Raw genomic sequence first — 21,164 nt, 5'->3', positions numbered from 1 at the left:
GAACTCTACCAGCTGCTCCCTAGGAGCTAGAGAGAACATTCTGGATTGTAAGCAAAAGTCCCTAAAACCCATTCCCAAGAGAATCTCAGGGTCCCTGAGGGTTCTTCTGGTGTAAACACCAATCATCTGTATTTTATATATGGAGAAACTGAGAACTGCTACCAGAGCTCAGATGTGCCAGTTCCCAGCTCAGGGCTCTTCTTCTCCAAAAGAAGAAGAAAACATTTCTTTTGCTTGTCTTCCTGGCTCCCAATCTACATCCACAGTAGTTTATTTCCATTCTCAAGAAGCCTTTCCATTCTCATGACTCTGGGTCATCCTTGTTTTAGGATTGAAGTTGCTTTGATAAATGACAACCTCAATCTCAAAATCTCTGGACTAGGATGCTTCAGCCTCCTCCCATGCTTAGAGATGGAGTCCAGCTGACTTTGTGTGATCTGCCCATCCCGTGGAGGCTCTGAAAGCAGTGGCTATAAAGCAACATCTGAAATGGGGGAGGGGTACCAGTGTCTGGGGACACCAAGACCACAAGCTGTCTCTGAGGATTCTGAAGTTTACATTAAAATCAAGAATTGGGGCACGTGGGTGGCTCAGTTGGTTAAATGCCTGACTTCGGCTCAGGTCATGATTCCGCGGCTTGTTTGCTTTGGGCTCTGTGCTGACAGCTCGGGACAGCTCGGAGCCTGGAGCCTGCTTCAGATTCTGTGTCTCCCTCTCTCTCTCTGCCCCGCCCCAGCTCATGCTCTGTTTCTCTCTGTCTCAAAAATAAATAAACATAAAAAAGATTTTAAATCAAGAATCAATATTCCTGCACGGGGCCTGACCATGGTCCCTAACCTTTCAGGCTTATTCTCCCAGGCCACACAATAACCAGGTGTGTGTGTGTGTGTGTGTGTGTGTGTGTGTGTGTACCCATGCATTCGTGGAAAGTGTTTGTAGGAAGAGCTTTATCCCTCCTCTGACCCTCTAGGGCTTCCAGAGTTGGAGAGAACTACCTCGTCTTTTCAGGCAGTGATAGAAGAGACTGGAGTCCCTCTGGGCTGGGAAGGTGTTGAGGGGAAGGTCCTGTGGCTCGGCCGCAGCAAACTGCATGTGAGCACCATTCTCATACTGGTAGTGCTGGAGCGCCTGGTGGGCACCATGCAGGGGGCTGACGTCAGGCTTGGCTGAGAGCTGGGTGGAGACAAGCCTCTGTCTCATGATGCTTTTTGAGATCACAGGATATTCTTTGCTGGAGGTGTGGGAGGACAGTCAGAGGGAGACAGGAAAAGAGTAAAGATACTTTGAGGGTTACCAGGTCTGTGTGCCTGAACCCAGCCGGCCTGCCCTCCCTACCCCCAGGCCTGGCAGCCCCACCTCTGTAGTCGGGCCACACGCAGGTCGCTGTCGTCACTGCCCCGGAATCCCTTGGCAAAAGGGTTGTTCTCAATTTTCAGCTGTGTGATCTGTCAGGAGAGGACACACAGAATCGCTGGCGTAGAGGGCTGGGCTGGCTTTGGGCCCTCCCCCACTGCCCCAGGCACATTCAGAGCCTGGGTAAGTTGCACACCCAAGCCCAAGACCAGCTGCAGTCTTGCTGGGTCCTCCTTGGCCTCACTGTTCACATCTGGCTCCTCGCTAGCTTTCATCCATTCTACTAACTGCAGACCTTCTGATTCTGTCTCCTGTCCTCCTGTCCCACTGTGCCTGGAACAGCTTCCCATCTGTGTCACCCTTGTCCAGTGCAACTGCCGCCTCAGCTTCCAAGTGACCATACAAATCTGACTGTCAATGTTCTGCCTAAAATTTGCCACAGCCTATGGCCCTTCCCCAGTATCCCCAGCCCACCTTGCAAGTCCCAATATGCATGATGTGAAAAGAGCCCCAAGAAGGGTTGCATGGGCAAAGGCAGAGAGACAGGGGACAGCAGCCCATGTAGGGGTCTGGAGGCAGTTTGGGACGGTCAGGCTATGGAAGGGGGTGTAGGGTGGGAGGTGGACCTCTCTGACTGCAGCCTGGGAATGGCCTCCAGAAGGCTCAGTCCTGGCTCTTCTACAGCTGACAGTACCCTGGGCTCCTTTCCCCATTCTCTCCCCTTCCTTGACAGGCCAGAATCAACTTTTAAATCCCACCAGGGAGAAGTTTGTAGAACAAAATGGCTAACTAACACTCAAGCCACAGGGCAAGATCCATGCTCTTGGCTTCTACAGTTGCCAACTTGGTCCATTCTCTGTAATTACTTTGCACTGAAGATTTAGGGGTCTGGTCTACTTTCCTGCTCATCATCCAATTTCTCACTGCTCTGAGGGACAATATAGATGTCTGGGGCGTCTCAGCCACACTGCATGGGGACGTCACTTCCTGTCTTTCTGTAGTAGCACAGAAATGCCAGGCAGCATCAGCAGTGGGGGCCATGGGGGTGGCCGTACCTTGTGATTCTGGTAGGAGGTCACAGAGATGAAGGAAGTCTCTGGGAACACATGGGTGCAGAAGGCTGTGTTTTTGGAGCCAAAAGCATTGTTCTCATCAGCCTTCACGATGTGTAGCCGTGGCTGGTACTTGTGCATGGAATTGAGGATGATCTGGAAGAGAAGTGTCTCTTTCTGAGCTCCAGGTCCCCACCGTGGTCTCAGTCAGCTGGCCTTGGGCTAGCTTTCATTCTCCTAAAAGCCCAGGCTCCAGGGCCTGACTACGGCCAGAAAGGTACTAATGCTCCCAAGTGAAGAACCAGGTCCCCGAGCGCCAGTTCAGCCCCCATCGTCCCCACTCAGCCTCTCTGCTCTGGAACCAAAACCTGGCCTTCCTAATGGCATAGATTGTTTTACTGCAGTAATGGAGAACCAAACATTTAAAAGCTCAAGTGACCTCAGTATATTGTAGCAGGTGGAATTCCAAGCCGTAGGCAAAGTCCCAGGGTGCCACTGACTTGCTGTGTGACCTCAGGCAAATCACTGGACTTCTCTGAGCCCCAGCTTTCATATTTGTAAAATGGAATCCTAATATATAACTTACCCCTCAGGTTTCCTGCTTCAATTGACTCTTTACCCAGATCCTCTCATTCTTCTCCCACCTCTCCTGCTCCTCCCCACTCCCCATCATGTGACTGGCCTTTCTTATAGATACCTGACTGGGTGTGCAGAATGGCGGAGGAGCAGAGGAAAGAGTCCCACTCTGACTCTTTTCCATCTGTCTCAACATTTGCAGAGGCCTGTGGAAGGGATGCCGGGGAAACCCAGCTGCATCCTGCCCTCAGACCTGCCCAAGACACCTCACAGCCTGGAGAGAAGCTCCATCATGGGCTAGAATTCCAGGTGCTGAGGTAGGAGACAGCAAAGTTCCAGAAATAATACCAGAGAAGGCCGGAGGCCCCAGGAACCTACTGGCCCTTGAGGATGCCTGGGACTGGGGAGGAGGGCCACCCTACCAGACACGAAGAGCCCAGGAGGCTTGGCCCCAGAGCCCCAGGAGTAACACACAGTAGTTGCTGCTCCAAACCTGCTTCATTCAGCTGTGCCCCACGGTAGCGGCTGAATCATGTGCCATTAAAATGTATTTTTTATCGTTGACATTTGCCAGACGCCCTCCCCATTGGAGGCAGGACCAGGAATTTGGGGCATTTTATCAGCACCGCTGCTTTTGTTAACCCTTTGGCTCCTATCCTGGCTGGGCAAGGCCGGCCCTCTGGCCCCATTACTCTCTCACCTCCTTTCTTTCCTTCCTTTCCTTCCAGGAGTGCCCCTTCCTGGGCTAGCCCTGCTGGCTCCCACCTTTCCCCATTCCCAGTGACAGGCCTGATGCTGAAGCTTGTTGCAAGATTAAACCTCTGAGAGACCAGACTGCCAAAAGAAAGGCCAGAGCCAGGCTCTTCCATGGAAAACCAAGGCAGAAGTCTTAGTCTGGGAAGGCTCCACTTTCAGCACATGCTGGGGACAGAGACAGCCCAGAGGGCAGGCTCAGCTGAGGAAGTAGGTGGGTCAGGAGCTGGGCTGTGGCCTCTGGCTTTCCCTGGGCTCCTCAGTTTGGCCTGGTAGCTTCATCCAGTAGGAGCTTGCTTTTCTGCCTTCTGCACTGGTTGTGCCCCACTAAACCCCAGTGACAAACTTCTGGACTTTCTCAGGGCAGGTATAGAGCACTCCAAACCTCAAGCCACGTCCTGCAGCTGGGGACCCACTGCTCAACCGGGAGCCAGCCAGATTAAAAAAACAACAACAACAACAACAACTCAGGGTGGACACAAGTTCTCCCTTGAGAAACCTCAATGGACATCCGTTTCTAGGAGGCTGGGGAGAGGGGCTGGAACTTGGGAAACACCTCCCAGTCCCTTTGGGTTACTCTGTCAACCTGCACTGCTCCCAGCTGCAGGAGTCCACAAAGGACCTAAGTTCCCAGAACTAAATACCTGGGAGGTGGCCTGGATGCATCCAGAAGTCCCCAGATTCCCACCTCTGGGCCTTTTCACATGAAGTTCCTTCTGCTCAATTTTCCTTTCCCATTCTCTCTCACCTTCTAGGGCAATCATCTCAAGGCCTAACTCTTCTGGGAAGCCTTCCCAGATTACTAGGTCCTGTTCTGAACTCCTGATGCTGACTGAAACCTCCTCCCTGTGCACTGTCTGCCTGGCTGTTGTGTTGCTTCCTAGTGGCCTCCTATTTCTTCTTGTCCCTTCAATTAAACTATAAACCCCTCAAGAGAAAGGGCCAGATCTTTTACTCCTTTTGTACCTCTAGGCTCCTTTACCCCAAAACAGGAACTAGTAAGTACAAGGCAGGGTTACAGGACTGGGGAGACTTGGGCCATGATCACAAGCTCTCTGTCCCTTCCTCTCCTGTCTTTCTTTGCTCACTAGAGACAAGGTAACCTCTGGGGCATTTTTCAGGTGAAACACAGTGATTAAACATGTGTGCAGACAACCTCCCCATGAGCACTTGCACACTGCAGTTCCCTGGCCACGCTGGCTCTCCTAGGGCGGGGAGAGCACAGACACTGGACTAACAGACCCAAGGCAGATGCAGGCATCTGCATGGTGAGGCTGGGCTATCCCTTCAGGACACCTTCAGACCAATGACAGCATCCACCCTGCTCCTCTGCCAACTGGGCAGTCACAGGCTGTGTTAGTCCAGCCAGAGTCCTGGGTATTATCAACTCCCCTGCTCCTCACTGTCACTCACCTCCAGGTCCAGTCAATGACCAAGTCCTGTGACTCCATCTGCAGGATAAAAACCTCTCCATTACCCCACACACCCTTGATTCAGGCCCACCATCTCTCTCCAGGTTTGGGACCACCTCTTCCCTGTCTATATCTATTTCCTCTCCATCTTCACATGCCACGCATCAGATCAGGTCACTCCCCTGATTAGAACCTTCCAGTTCACCCAGGAACACTGCACACTGCTTGAGAGTGGCACCTTTTGTAGTTTCTCCTCTTGCCTCCCATGTTCCCCTCCCCCAGTTCCTGCCAGCATTTAGAGCTCAATAAATGTCTTATATCTATAATGGGGTTCCCTCTTGCCCCTTGGGTTAAAAGCCAAACTCAGCCTATCAGACAAGGTCCTCTATTGACTGAGGTGGAGAGATTGCCAAACACACCTTTTAGGGGAGGGAACCAGACTGGCTGGCAGGGAAAACTGGGAAGAGAGAAACTGCCTGCAGGGGCAGGAAGGAGCCACTAGGGGGGTGCAATCCCAGACACAGAGAAGTCAAGAAGCGTCCAGAAGCTTCTATGGATTTCTGTTCACCAGTGATAAGTCTTGAGCAAGCTCTTCCCCTCCAGTCCCTATCTATAAAGTGAGGCCTTCACCTAAGAAGTGGTCCCAAACACCCCTTCTAACTTGGACAGTCTGGAACCTGGACAGGTGTCTGGAAGAAAGTCCCCTCATTGAACCAGTGCAAATATAAAGTGGAGCCTCAGCCCCAACAGCCCAGGAGAATGTGAAACCAACTCCGTGACTCACACCTGGCTTTACTCGGAAGTTCCCCAGGCGCCACATTAATCTCTTTTGCCAGAGTCTCACATTTATATTTGTGGCAGAGGATGCTGGGCCAAATGGACCAGCCACATCCACAAACCCCACTACATGACTGGTCCCGTTATTGTTTTACAGAAATGGGATTCATTATGTTCTGGCTACAATTCAGAAGCCTGTTCTATTTTAACAACTGTGATAGTGCCAAACATCCATCTCCTCGAGAGATCTCCATAGCGTGCTTGGCCAATGAGGTCCAGATTTATCTGCATTAGAATCACAGAACATTAGGGCATGGAGAGGCAGACCTTAGAAATCATTCTAGTCCAACCTCCTAATTTACAGATGAGGAACAGGAGGCTCGTAGTGGGAACGTGACTTGCCCAAGAACACATAGCTGGTTGGAGACAGAATCCTGAGAAGATTCCAGACGACCTTCGAGAGAGCACACACTGCTCTCAACAACATATTCAGTAACAAATAACAAAGTGTCAACCAAACACCGTACGAGATGAGGACTCACCAGGCCCTGTTGTCCATCACAGAATGCAGTGTATCTGAATGCTAGCCATACAAGTGTGGCTAATGTCCATTTTGTCATCTATTAAAACCAGATTTTCCCCTGCATCATAGTTTTACTTTCTAAGACTACCTTCTCCATCCTCCTTCTTACACTCTCCAGTCCTGCAAAGAGGGAAGGACAGAGACAGGATCTACAGCTTGCATAAAAAGAAGAGGAGCACCTGGGTGGCTCAGTAAGTTAAGCGTCCAACTTAGGCTCAGGTCGTGATCTCACAGTTTGTAGGTTTGAGCTCCACATCGGGCTCTGTGTTGACAGCTCAGAGCCTGGAGCCTGCTTCGGATTGTGTCTACCTCTCTCTCTGAGAGAGTTCTGTCTCTCAAAACTGAATACATGTTAAAAAAACATCTTTTTTAAAGAAGAAAAAAAACAGAGACCCAGAAAGGTAAGTGATTGGCTGAAAGAATATCTAAACTAGAACTGAGTTAGCCAACTGATATGCCTTAGGTCTCACCCCCAGGGCAGCAACTCAGGGTTCCAGAAACCCTCTGCCTTCTCCCACAGTCTCTGCACTAGCAGCCAGTGTTTATGGAGCATAGCCTAGGTGCCAGGCCCTGTGCCGAGGAACCTACACACATCATGTAATTACTCTTTATGACATCTCTGTAAAGTAAGCATTATTATTAGACCCACTGACTGTGGCTCAGGGAGGTGAAGGAATTTTCCCAACCTCAGACAGCCAGTGGGAGGCAGAGCTAGAATTGATACTAATTTCTGAGCCTGAGCTCATATGTGTACCTGGCCAGGGGCACCAGGCCTGATCTGGAGTGTATGGGGCATCTGTATCTCCCAACACATCCAGCAAGGGCTCGACACGTTGTCAGGGCTCAGCAAATGTGGGAGAAAAAGAGGAAAAGAGGGAGATCAGTAGCTCTGAGTCCCTACTGACAAGTTGACAGCATAAGCTTTGGAGGGATGTCAGCCCCTGGTGGAGGACATGCCTTCTCTGTCTAAACACCAAATACCACCCCCTTCATCCGGTTCACTCATTCACTTACTGCTTACCAGCATCCACTGTTCCAGACACAGTAACAGGCACTAGGATACAATGGTGATTTAACCTTATGGTTTCTGGGGTGCCTAGGTGGCTCAGTCGGTTAAGCATCTGACTTCGGCTCCAATCATGATCTCATGGTTTGTGGGTTCCAGGCCCCTGTTGGGCTCTGTGCTGACAGCTCAGAGCCTGGAGCCTGCTTTGGATTCTGTCTCCCTCTCTCCCTGCCTCTCCCCCGCTCATGCTCTGTCTCACTCTTTCAAAAATAAACAAACACTAAAAATATATTTTTTTTAATAAATAAATAAATAAATAAATAAACCAAAAGCAAGCAAGCAAACAAAAACCTTATGGTTTCCTATCTGGTGGGGAAGTCACACAGTAATCCAAAAACCAAGCAAAAGTAAGTAGTGAGAAAATGTACTGGAAGGAAGACTGCATTTATAATAATAATGAACAAGATGAAATACCTAACAGAAAACGTGTGGGACCTTATGAAGAAAACTTGAATATACTTTGGAAAGACAAAAAAGAAGACTTCAACCAAGAGAAGGGTATTCCTATTAATCCTCCCTAAGTAAAATTATAATTTCAAGCAATTCTAATAAAAATACAAATAAGTTTATCAACAATATAAGCTGATTCTAAAGTTCATATGAAAAAAATAGATAAGAGTAGCCAAGAAAACGCTGAAAAAAAAAAAAAAAAAAACAGCAGTGGGGGACCAGCTCTGCCAGACACTAAAACCTATCATGAAGTCTCAACAGTTAAGGCACTGGCACATGAACAGACACAAATTCATATGGGGATTTAGTGCACAGAAATAAGGCATCCTAAGCCAAGTAGGAAAGAGAAACAGTCAATTGCTGGTGTCGGGACAACTGGATGGCTCTTTAGAAAAAAAGAAAAGTTGGATTCACACCTCATATCGAATGCCAGAAAAAATTCCAAAAGGATCAATGGTTTAAATGTAAAAATAAATCCATAAAATACTAGAAGAAAACACAAGAAATTTTCCTTACAAGTACGGAGTGGATAAGGGCTTTAAACTAGTCAAAATCCAGAATCCATAAGGATAGAGCAATACATTCAGTCAAAAACTTCTGTGTGGGAACACCACTATAGGTAAAATCAAAAGGCAAATGACAAAGTGGGGAAACATCCGAGCAACTCCTAACACATATAAAAGCTAAATTCTCCTAATTTATAAACCCTTCTAGAATTAATAAATGTTCAAAAATCTGAGAGAAAAAATGACCAAAGGATAGAGACAGACGTTCACAGAAAGGGAAAAAAGATGCCTGACCTTAGTCATAATAAAGGAAATACAAATTGAAACTACAACCAGTATCTATATTTTACCCATCAGACTGGCAAAAGTCTAAAACTTTGCTCTCCCACCCTGTTGGTGAGGCTACAGCAATGGTGGGAATTATACATCAGTTAAAACCCTGATGTAGGGTGAAACTATGAATTACAAATCCAAATACCTTCTGACCAAGCAGCTTATCACACAGATATACTTGACACACGTGTAAAATGATATATGTAGAAATTTAATTAAAAGTGCAAAAATAGGGGCGCCTGGGTGGTTCAGTTAGTTGAGCATCTGACTTCGGCTCAGGTCATGATCTCGACGTTTGTGGGTTCGAGCCCTGTGTAGGGCTCTGTGCTGACAGCTCAGAACCTGGAACCTGCTTCATATTCTGTGTTTCCCTCTCTCTCTCTGCCACTTCCCCGTTTGCACTCTGTCTCTCTACCTCTCTAAAATAAATAATAAACACAAGAAAATTTAAAGATACATAGATAAAAGAAGAAAAATAGGCCTCTTAATTTCTTCAGTAAGGGCTGGCTACATAATTTATGAAAGAAATGCGCACTGAAATTCTATGCAGCTGTTAAAAAAAGGAAAAAGGAAGCTCTATACGAACGGAATGATCTCCATTTTATACTGTTTACAACGCAAGGTGCAAAAAGTGTTTATAGTATGCTACCTTTTGTGTACAAAAGAAAGGATTTGAGATTCTGTATTTTGCTTGTATATGCAAAAAGAAATGCCACAAAGAAATTAGGAACAATGGTTATGGGTGGCAGGGATTGAAAGAAACTGGGCGGATAGGGAGCCAAGAGGAGAAAAATGGTTCATTACAGACATTTTTATTCATTCATTGATTGATTTTTAAGCCATGTGACTGTATTTCCTACGCAGAAATAAACTTGATAAATAAGTATAAAACTCTTAGTGTGGTAAGTACTAGGACAGAAAGGTGCGTGGCACTCTGAGAGCCAGAGTGGGGACCCTGAACCATCTCTCTGAAGAGGTGGCATTTGAGCTTGGATCCCAAGGCTCAGGAGTAACTAACTAGGTGAAGAGCCATGTGGCCAGAGGAGAAACTAGCATACAGAGGGGACAAGTGCATGCGCCACTTTGTGACCAAGAAGCTGCAGCCTACACCCCAGCCTGGAGCTAACTTGGCCTCTGGAACCATTAGACTTTCTGTGTCAGAAATCATTTGCTGGTCTTCCTCCTCAGCAATCTGGGAATCCTGGGACATAAGAGGTGGTGAAGGCCATTCCTTCTCTCTCTGTCTCTCTCTCTCTGTCTCACACACACACACACACACACACACACACACACACACACCACTGCAGCCATCGGCTCCCTGCCTCCAGATCAGGAGAAAAGTAAGTCCCAGCCATCTCCATGTGCTGCTGCAGGATGCAGGCCCTGTCTCAGTGAAGCCTGCCTCAACTTTCTGAAGCAGCTTCTCTTTCCATTTCATGGTTACCTGGCCCAGGACCCTGCTATGGATGGAAGGGGATGGCAGGTAGGCAGCAAGGGACAGGCAGTCTCTACAGCCAGCAGAACAGAAGTGGAACTGAATCGGGCCCTAAGGCAGCAGCTCAGTCCTAGCACCCAGCCCCCAGGATCCTTTCTGTCCCTGCTTGCGCTTACTCCCAGAAACCGGTCATCATCCCTGAACCTGCCCCAGGAAGGAACAGAGGCCTTCCTTGACTACAGCAAAAGCCCACAAAGAGTTTTCTAGTCAGAACCCTGTGCCAAAACATGTGGCCATGTGGTCTGAGGGGTCCCTGTTCCCTGTATGTAGGACAGGCTGCCAAGCCCAAGCTCTCCCCGGGACCCTAGGCTGCAAAATCTCAGTTAAAATCCCTGAGATACTATGAGACCTGAGGGAAAAGTCCAAAGCTCATTTGGCTGAGAAAGGTCCTCAACGCCTAGGAGATTTTAGGGAAAACTGAAACTGGAGGAGAGCAGCACAGAATGAAGGGCTTGTTTGGGGCAAATTCATAGTATATGAGATGGCTCTTTCCCAGGTGCCTGCACTGAGAAGCCAAACAGGGTGATGAAGGGCTCAGCACTCCCACTGGTGCAGGCCAATGAGCAGAAAGCCATGGTCCACGTGGCTTATCTAGGAATATTTAGCTCATCTCCACAGCCCTCGCCTGCACAATCAGAAGCTGTTCCCTCTCCAGTGATGCTCCAAATAGCTGAAGATATGCCAGCTCAAGCCTTGGGTGTAGAAAGACAGGTGGACAAGCCAAAAGAATGCTGGACAGGGAAGAGAAGGTGTGGGTTCAAGCACGGCTCCTTTACTCCCAGCCCCTGAAACAATCACATCATCCCTGAGTCCTGCCACTGTACTCAGGGTGCTGTGACCAATAAGCTGCCTGTGCTGGGTAGGTGCGGGAATGGGGAGAAGGAAGATGCTCTGCATCCCAACCCTCTGGAGAAAGCTGCATTTGTGTCAGGAGTATCCCTATTGCCAAGGAGACATGAGTTCTTGGCAGGCACGGCAAGTGTAGCCAGGGGCAACCCCCATGTCACCAGCCCATCAAGCAGCCCAACTTGCTCAGACTCAAGACCATATGCAGGATTATTGCAAACCCTTCATGGACTCCAGTAGAGCCACCAAGGAGGCAAGCCAGGCTGGGAAAATCTACTGCTGGGCTATGAAAGCCTCTCTCCCACTTTAAAAAGCCCAGATTTTCAACCACTTGAGTCCCACCCCTGCCACTTTCTGCTGGGGTGGCAGGGGTGGGGTAAAGGTAGAAGAGTCATCTGAGGCACCCCTGCAGTTGGGAACCATGATAGCAAGCTGTGCATCTGAAATTCTCACCAGAACTTTGATGCCTGGGTACTTTTGGCCACTCACCGAAACATCTAGCTCTTGCCAAGCTCTGTGCTCCCCCCAGTGGTCTGTCCCATGGGGTCCACATGCACATTTGGGGGCAGAGACCTGCCCGCCAGCTAAGCTCCCCAACTCCCAGCACAGAGGCTTTCACTAACCTTTCCAGGTTAGTGCCATGGCCTGGGCAAGCAGAGGAGGCCAGGTAGGGGTCAACTGGGAGCAAAGTCTTGGCCAGGATAGTGCCCGGTAAGACCCAGAAGGCCCTTCTGCCCCTCGACTAAAAGGGCAGTGGGTGCTTGGCCAACCCTTCCCATTAGATCAGTGGCTTATCTCTGCCCCCATGAGAGGTTGGCTGCACATTTCTGCCACCCCTCGCCCACAGCATCAGCCTGCCTTGCATGGGAAAGCCTGTGCTGCTCGCAAGATGGAAAACTCAGGGGTTAATTACATTAATTAAGTATTCTCCTACTTGCTTGTTTATAGATCACCAACTGAGAAAAAAACTAAACAGACTCTGAGAAAATTAGAACTAAGAGCTGCCTGTCAGTTATATACCAATCAATCAGAAATGACCCATTGCTGGCATTTTCCATGAGGAACTATGATTCACAGAATTCTGATTTGCATACAACTCCCCAGAAATGGAACTTAGATATAAAAAAAGGCACATACCTGCACACCCCTCATCCCTGCTTCCCCTACCACCATCCACACTCTGAATGTTACATGTATGGCCTGGGCAACTGCATCTAGCAGCCTCTACCGCACCCATGCTCCACCCCACCCCATCCTGTACTTCCAGGGTACCGAGGGGGAATGGAGAAGGGCAGGGCCTGTGCCCTGGCAGATAATACCAGGTCCCCAGGCTTCAGTTTACCACACACTTGAGCTAAAAATTTCCACATAAAACGCTTTTTGTGGGCCTGCCAGAATCAGATGGGGAAAGAATGAGTCTCAGCAGCCCGGATGGGGCGTCAGCAGCAGCATCCCTGGGGCTTCAGAGTCTCTCTGGCAAGAACCAGGTCCGAGGCAAGGCCAGGAAGGAGCTGCCATCCGAGCCAGAGTGAGGCCTTCCCTTCCAGAGGGCAGGGGCTGCCAGGCCAGGCAGACGGCATGCTCCAGAGAGAGGCTTTGGAACTCATAGTGACTCTTTCCCAAGAAAGTTAACTTGCCTTATGCTCCAGCAAGGCCAAATTTGGGGAACCTGAAGCTGAAAGATTTGATCCAGCATCACTGTCCTTGTCATAGCTGCCACATTTAGAGCCTCCCATGTGCAAGGTGCCTCATGCATATTCTCTCAGTTAATTCTCGCAACCACAAAAGGTTTCTAGATAAGGAAACTAAGGCTCAAAAACTTGCCCAAAGTTACCCAGTTAGCAAGTGGGAGGGGAAGGATGTACATCAGAGGGACTCAGACTCTGGGCTCCTTCCTCCAACTGGCCCGGCAAGTGCCAAAGCCTGGAGCTGGATCCCCAGAGTGGATTCTCTAGAGCTCCATCCCTACCTAGCCCACCCCCAGCACTGCTCAAGGACTGGCTCTCAAGGCCAGGCAGTCTCTTTCTTACATGACCGAAGGGGTCCAGGTGGTTGTTTGTGAGTTTCAGCTTCTGGAAAGAGACTAGCTGCCGCATCCAGTGGGCCCCGGTGGCAGGAGAATCGGGGTGGACATAGAGCCTTCCTGGCATGGCGGGCTCAGCCTTCCCGGCCACCATCCTGCCAACAGAACAGATGATTACAGCAGTTGATTACTCTGGGGTCTGGAAAAGCCCAGATTCCCTGTCCCCTGTTAGAGCAAATCCCCATAGACTTGAGGGGGAAAGAAATCACTGCTAGTCTTATACTCTCAATTTCGGACTTTGTGAGTAGGAGTGTGGGTCAAAGGAGAGAGTGCTGAGGAGGAGGAGCAATTATGAACCTCTTTTATTTTACTGCAGTAGAAAGAGAAAGGGAGGGTACAGACAAATGTGATTATTTACTTCAAAGAATGGGGCTAATCACAAATATATTGTGGGGCGATTTAGGCACCTCTGTGTATGTATTACAGTTGCAACTTTAAAATGTTATAAATTATATTATTTGGAGGGAGCTTCTCAGAAGACCTAGACAACTTTCAAACTGCTTGTCCCCAAAAGAGTGCTCACCCCCAAGGAAATTAATTGGTAAACCTCCCCTCAGCCAGAGCTTGCTCTGAATGATAATCCAACCCAAAGAGAGAAGAAATAGAAACATGGCCCTTGGCAAGACCTGGTCACCGAATCCAGCCTCCTCAGCCAGGTCTCTGCTGGCCCCACTACCAGCCTACGGTGAAGCCCACATCCTGGCTAGCTACTAATTCAGTCAATCCCTCTTTCTCCTTGAGCGTTGTCCTGGGCTCTGGGGGCAGACAGGGTACTAAGAAGGTGACCTTAGGAAAAGTAGCCTAGTGTTTACTTACCCAGCCCCTGTTTTGCCTTACAGCCCACTTGTTCCCCCCAGCCTCTTGCCAGAGGGTCCCATCATCCAACCATCAGGTAGCTGCCACTCACCCTGGATCGACAGCTTAAAGGGAGGGCTCATAGCCAGACAATGAGGAACTAAGTGGAAGAGCAGCAGAGAGATGTCATTGGATGTCTAACCATCCAATATCAAAGTCCCTCAAGCAAACAGCTCCCATCCTCCTCCCCAGTGCAGCACTACCAGAGCCTAAATTCATCCAGTGTTCGTGTTCATCTGTCATCCCACAGCGTAGTCACCAATCTTGTTTGCCCATGGCTGTAGGGAGAGAACAGCCTCGAAATCCACTAAACACTCAAACCCTGCAGCTCACTTTCAGCTGTAGCGGGTGTGCAGACATTGGCCGACCCTGCAGCCTCTGCAGGCTCAGCTCCCAAGACTGCGGATCTGGGCAATCATATGAACTAACTGGTGAGTCCCTGGACCAAACATCAGGTGCAGATGGGTGTGGTGAGTGGACAGAGCAGTTCAGAGAAGGCAGGTGATGTGAGGGTCCCAGGTTCTTACCATTTGTTGTCACAGAACTTGTAGCGGTGGTCATCCGCAGGGACGATGTCAATCAGCAGGATGTACTTGGTCTTAGGGTTCATGCCTGTGACTTTTACCTTGTAGCTGGGAAACATCCTCCTAGGGGAAGCCAAGGTGTGAGGCAGAGGCATAGACAGAGCATCAAGAGAGATGCCACCCAGGGGGGAGGGAACAGAAGGCCTTAAGAGACACCGGCCCTGATCAGAACTGTGTGACCTTGCCTCAGCCTCCCCCTACACAAGGGAAAGTTTGCACTAGCCGTTCTCTCTGGGTCCAGATAGCTTCATCTGGTCTGCATGTCTAGAAAGAGGGTTTACATGGCTTCCCCAATGCAATTCCCTCTCCCCAACAATCCCCTAACATTTAGGGCAACTGGTTGTAAGCAGCTAAAGCATAGAAAGTTCCAGGATCATGAGAGAGGATGTCAACACCAACCTGGCTGCTTAATTTCCCTCCTGCCCTTTGCCAGTCCCTACACAGCTAAAGTTCTGGGCTGCCATTACAGGGGGTCAGAGCAAAAGACTTCAAAGCCCTGTCGGTTGCTTCTGTAATCAATGGGGTATCTCCTCTGGGCCTTGTCTCTGTGGAAACCCTCAGGCCTGGAACCAACTCACAGAAAAACAAGAAAGTGTTGCTAGGTCTTTGGATTCTTTTGGTGTGTTTAGCAGAGGTGTTTAGCCATATGAAGACCTTGCCTGGGCTTGTGTATACTAACTGGGTACCAGGTGAAGTCAGTTCAGGAGCCTCATGGAGAAAAGCATGGATTCTAGAACCACTCTGCCATGGTCCACCAGCCTGGCCCACCCCTGACAAGTTTTGAGGCATTAGGCAACTTGCTTGGATCTCATTCTCTGTGCCTTGGTTTCCTTATCTCTAAAATGGGGATATTACTACCTATCTCATAGGTTGGTCTGTGGATTAACTGAGTCCATTTGCGACTATTACCACTGACTCCCACTGCATTCCTCCCTCCTCAAACCAGTGGATGACTTACCTCTGTGAAAAAGGACTCACCAAAAAACCAGGAAGTTTTCCAGTTTCTACAGCTCATGCTAAGACTATCCAGGACCCTGAGGCTCAGTGAATATTCTAGAGACAGGCTTCCCCAGACCCCTCAACACACACACAGGTACAATAGCATATACACATACCTGCAGGGGCAGAGTTCTGCCCCTTAGTCATCGAGTCCCTGACACTGGACTTCTCCAGAGGGAGCAGACAGAACTTTACCACAATCCTCTTCAGACACCCCCACCCCCTCCTAGCTGATCTCCCACAAAGATGTTTCCCCAAGAGAGAGGCAGGATCCAAACCTAACTGAAGACAGTAAGGACATCAGGAACCAAATCCCCTGAGTTGGGAAAGTGCCCAACCAGTCCACTGAAGGAAAGCCTCACTAAGAGACCATAAGGGGAACCTCAAGAGAAGCTGTCCTAGACACCTCAGACCCCCGTTTTGTCAACATGGGTACCAGTTTACCAGGGTTTCCAGAAGGGATCAAGGCCTTTACAAGCAGGCAGACCCTACAGCAAGCCCAGGCCAGGACCCTGAGGTGGAAGGTTCAGTTCTACCCCTGGCCCAGCCCCAGCCTGTTCACCCTCTCTCTTGCAGGAGGCAAGGCCCGGGAGAGCACTGCAATGGGCCAGGGATGTGGGAGGTATGTGGCCATGTGTACGCTCAAGGGCACGTACTTGAGTACACGGTGGAGTGCGCATGTGTGCATGTGTGCGTGCCTGGAGGGAGGAGGGAAGTTCTAGCTGCAAGTCTAGGGACTTATAAACCGTGTGGAAGAATTTGTCTCAGATGTCAATTGAAAGCATTTTCAAATGTCCACCCCACCCCCTCTCCAGGAATGGGGGAAGTGAGAGGGCTCAGGAACCCAATCCTGCCTGCTGCTTACCAGCCCCTGCCCGGCCTGGGGGCACAGCTGGAGCCTGCACCACCTTCTTTCCTGGCCCAGCCTCTCCCCTGATAGGCCTAAAGCTGAAGCAGGGAAGGCATCAGCTGCCTCACTTCCCCTGCTCCCCGGGGAAAGGCCAAGAATCCTGTCCCCCTCCAGGTCACCATTTTGTAACTGCTACAGGAACTGCCACAAAATGGGGCAGCCCTGGTTGCCCTTGGGGCTGACCTGGCACCAGTGCCCTGCGCTTAGTCTGTTTCTCCTGTAATCACTCCAGGTGGCAACAGCAGAAGGCAGACATGGCTTCCCCCCAGGCCAGTATCCACAAAGGGGTCCAGGAAAAAATGTCCCGCTGCCACTTTGACAGTCTTCATAACCTAGGCTGAGAGGGGGATGAAGACCCTGGCCTTCCCCTTCTCCTACTCCTTACTACACTTCATCTCAGCAGCTCAGGAAGCCAGGCTAAGATCCACTAAATGCTTTTTAGAAGGCCTGTAAGTAGCCTGTGCTCAGCTCCCCAAGGCACGGAGCTGGTGTCCTAGGATTTGGTTTCACCCAGAAGCTGACTAAAGACTGGATTCCTGACCGAAAACACCTTCAGGGAGGTTTTGCCAAGAGTTGGGGCAGGGAAGGAAGGTATCTCCTAGCTTCTGCCTCCCCTGCCTACCAATCCCCCCCTTCCTAGGGCAGCTGCCCTTGGATGCAGGGGCGGGGGATGGGATATCTGGTCTGAAAGGGGACGCTGCTCCAGGCTGAACTACTCAGGCTCAGTGAACTCCACTGCTTTCATGAGAACCTGTATCGGCTTTTCTGTCAGGGTCCAGTTTGGTGACTGCTTCTGAGAACACAGGCCCTGGGGACCCTAGGCACTATCACTGCCCCACCTAGGGGGCTCCAGTGGGATGAAGGGCACACCCTGTGGGGAAAAGGCTGAGTGCCAAGGGGAAGTGTATGTTCCACCCACCCCAGAAGCCTCCTGCCACAGCTGAAGGCATCTGCCCTTGCCCTAAAGTTGAAGCCCCAGGCGCAGCATGGGACCATTCATCAGGTGGGCATGACTCCTGCCACAGAGGCCAGGCTGGGTCTGGGAGCTGTGCCATCCTCTCTGGTGACTCTACACTATAAAGACCCTCTCTACTGAAACAGATGAAAAGGATGGGGTGAGATCAAGTTGTTTCTTTGGCTTAGGACGTAAAATGTACCTGAAAACCAACATCAATGGGGGAAATGAACACCTGGGGGAGCGGGCAGGAAAGGAGGGAAGGACTCTGAGCCGCCAGTGTCCCACTCTGCCCCGCCGCCAGCGCTGGCCTGGCCCGAATCCCTGGCTCGCCCGCCCCGGACACCTCGCGGCCCCCAAGCCCCGCGCGGTCGAGCCTGCGCCCCGCGAGCCTCCGGTCCGCGCGCCTGACGCCCCCTCGGGGCTCCTGGACCCCCAGACAGAGGGGCGCTCCCGGCACACGCGGAAACGGCTCCGCCGGGGAATAAACAAGCCGCCCGCCCCGCCGGCCCGGGAGGAGATGAAAGCCGGGGGTTTCTCCTCTGATCACGAAACAGGCTCTGAAAGGATGCGGGCTGGAGCCTTTATCTACTTCATACTCGGAAATGGTTTTAGAATGAACTGCTAAGATAAGCTTCCTTGGACGTTTCTTCGTGTGGGAGGCCTGCGGGGCACGGGGCAAGGATTCGGGACCTTGTGATTTTGGCAACAACCCCTCAAATGCTCGCTGGTTGCTGAGTGGAGACTCGCAAGTTCAGCTGGTCTCAGAGAGCGGCGGGGGCTCCCGGCTCTCCGGCCAAAGCGATCGCCAAATTCCTGGCCCGACCTACTAGTCTCCCACCAATCCCGAATGGGGGTGCAGGGAGTCAGCAGGACGTAGGAAACCAGCCAGATTCTCTCCACTTGGCCGGACCCCCAAGTCCCCAACCCGGTTGCAGCCTGACTTTCTGTGAGGGCCTGGAAACCCCAGGAGCAGCTAGATGTGCCTTCCCTTAAACTAGACACAAAACCAAATAGAAGGGGCGAGAAGTCTGGAGAGGGGCTTCGAGGGGGGACAGGAATGGTGGGGAATGGGAGGGCACACAAGAGGATTCTGCTGTGTTTCTTTATCTGGGTGGTGATTTGTACTAGTGTATTCATTTTGTGGAAGTGTATAGAGCTGTACAATTAAGATTTGCTCACTTATGCAGGCAAGTTCCACTTCAACAAAATTGACATTGAAAATTATACATGTATATATCATATGTGTGTGTCTATACACACATGTATATACATACACCAGCCGTGGATCCCAGAGTCGGAAAGAAACCGGCTGCAGGCAAAGGACAGGGGTCCCCAGAAAACCCCACCATTCTTTCTATCCCTAGTGTCTGGGACTCTTGAGAGGGATTTCTGGGTATGTTGGGAAGAGGCTAAGGCCCGTCCACCAAGGCTGAGTTTGCTGGAGGGGTGGGGGCTGCATTGCTGGTGCTGCCTGTACGGAGACTAAACCTTCTAGAGCCAAATGATTTCTGAGAGCAATGGCAAAGCTTTGTAATTTAGTCCCAATTTTCTCTCTCTCTCTAACACGCACACAATTTTCTAATTCACTCAAAGCATTTTTAAGAAATATTTTCCCTGAGGTCGGGGGAGGGGGGCGGGTTGCAAGAGTGAGGGTATATGGAATGGATGCTGTTTTGGAAGATCAGTTGCTTCTCAGATTTTTTTAAAGACACTTCCTTCTGATAGACTTTTGCTTTCAGAAAATACTTTAGAAAGAGATCAAAGGACTCTCTCCCCAACCCACTTTCCCAGTGTCTTCAACCCTTACTTGTCTTATCACCCACGCCACTGGGCTCTGACGCTCTGTATACAGAGCAAGGGCAATTGGCTTTGAAGCCCCGGATTAAGCCGGGCCAAATCCTTGCCTCAGAATAACAAACAATACAGGTTCAACAGGAGTTCTCATCGGTAGCTCATTTTTCAAACGCAAATTCACTGTCACTAACACAAGCAACATTGAACTCAACAGGCTATGAAGGCTGATAGTGGAGATTTATCTGGTGGCAAAACCATGACCTAGGAGTGGAGCAGTCAAATGGTTAGGAAATTTTCATTTTTGGGAGGTTTATATTTAAATTTTTGTGGAGCTCACTTTTATCTATGTTTGGGAGAAAATGCAGTTTCTCACATCTTTCAAGCTTGGCAGGGATGTGAAGGAGGTAGACAGAGGAGGGGTCTGGTCTCTGCAGTAAACAGCCTTCTGGGTGCAGAGGCCCCTGAAAGGGACAGAAACTGGCTGGGAGGATTCTGGCCCCGTTTTACACCTGACATCAGGGGTTACTGAGCATTCAGAAATTGATGTCTCCCAATGTGATTGGCATTTTAATCCCCAGATCAAATGGTTTGAGAATCTGAAGTCACTATCCAATGAAGGGGACTATCCTCTACTTTGGCCTTCAGACCTTCATACCTTCAAGAGCTTATAGGCAAGAGGCTTGTGACTCAAAGACTCAAACTAGCTTGAGAAACATTGTTCCCCTTGTTTGGGACCTGCCTCTCCCTCAGCCAGATAGCAAGTATCATGCCTCTAACCAACCAGGGGGGTCTCTAGGGCAGAGCAACAACCCCATATTGGAGGGCCCTGTATCTAAGGGGAATTTCTCAAAGTTGGGTTTTTTTTTCTGGGGGTAGAGTATCATCTGCTTGGCTTGTGTGGACCTGGCAGCTGCTTAATTTTGCTTCTATCTATAAGAGCCAAGTGCCTTCCCTTCTCTGGGGTCAGCCTTATGTTCCCTCAGTTTACCAGCAGTCTAGGAATCTGCGATTCCAGGTTCAGGACAAGGGTTCAGGCCGTCTGCTGAGAAATGCAGGTGTTCCAGGAAGGGTGCCGGTAGAGACACAAAGAAGAGAACTGGGACTCCACAGGATGTTGAAGAACCACAAACCCAAGCAAAGCAAGCTGCCTCCTGTGGAAGGGAGGCGGTGAAGGGGGAGGGGGCCACTGGGATCAGAACTGAGAATGTGGTCTCCAAAGTTAGTGAGCAGCAACGCAGGAGGAAAGAGGGTCTGTGAGAACCATGGAGAGGGGCGACGAGGCTAGTGACTTTCTTAAGGACTAGGCCTGGTGCAAGAATAACTTTCTGCCAGAGAAATGAAAGGCCAAGACTGTGATGAAACCATAAGTGGTCAACCTCATCACAGCCATTTAAAAATTATTGTCATCATTCCCTGAGGCGCATCTCTAAGTCTCCACTAGGATCAGGCACAGACATCCGCCTGAAGCTGGTCACCTCTGGAGGGGTGTGTGTGTGTGTGTGTGTGTGTGTGTGTGTGTTGGGGGAGGGAGGGAGGGAGGAGGACCCATACTGATGCAGGAAACCCCACTGAGGAGAATCACAAATGTCTTTTGTTTAAAACGGCAGAGGCCAGGCAAACCCAAAGAACATGCAGACCATTTATTTTTGAAAGACAAGAATATTTCTGCTGCCTAAAAAGGGAAATTCTGGATCTTTCTCTTTCTTCTTTCCATCCCTCCACCCCAGCAGTTTCAATAAATAAATTCCCTCTCTTCATACCTATAATCCAGTCAACAAT

The 21,164-nt window shown here is 50.0% G+C and overlaps 1 protein-coding gene across 2 annotated transcripts in view; it reads right to left on the bottom strand.

Annotated features, from left to right (window-relative positions):
- The window catches only part of TBX4 (T-box transcription factor 4), a 31,842-nt gene that overhangs the window by 3,728 nt on the left and 6,950 nt on the right, over window positions 1-21,164 (bottom strand). For both annotated transcript variants that reach the window (XM_025916422.2, XM_025916414.2), the window contains exons 4-8: window positions 14,668-14,787; window positions 13,233-13,380; window positions 2,409-2,561; window positions 1,357-1,445; window positions 996-1,231 (exon numbers count right to left, since the gene is read on the bottom strand). In XM_025916422.2, coding sequence (XP_025772207.1) covers window positions 996-1,231; window positions 1,357-1,445; window positions 2,409-2,561; window positions 13,233-13,380; window positions 14,668-14,787 — 746 coding nt within the window. The remainder of the gene's footprint in view (window positions 1-995; window positions 1,232-1,356; window positions 1,446-2,408; window positions 2,562-13,232; window positions 13,381-14,667; window positions 14,788-21,164) is intronic.

This window comes from Puma concolor, chromosome E1 (assembly GCF_028749965.1).
Source record: "Puma concolor isolate L17-30 chromosome E1, mPumCon1.1.hap2, whole genome shotgun sequence".
In the NCBI taxonomy this organism is placed as follows: domain Eukaryota; kingdom Metazoa; phylum Chordata; class Mammalia; order Carnivora; family Felidae; genus Puma; species Puma concolor.
This window is presented reverse-complemented; position numbering and strand designations above follow the sequence as displayed.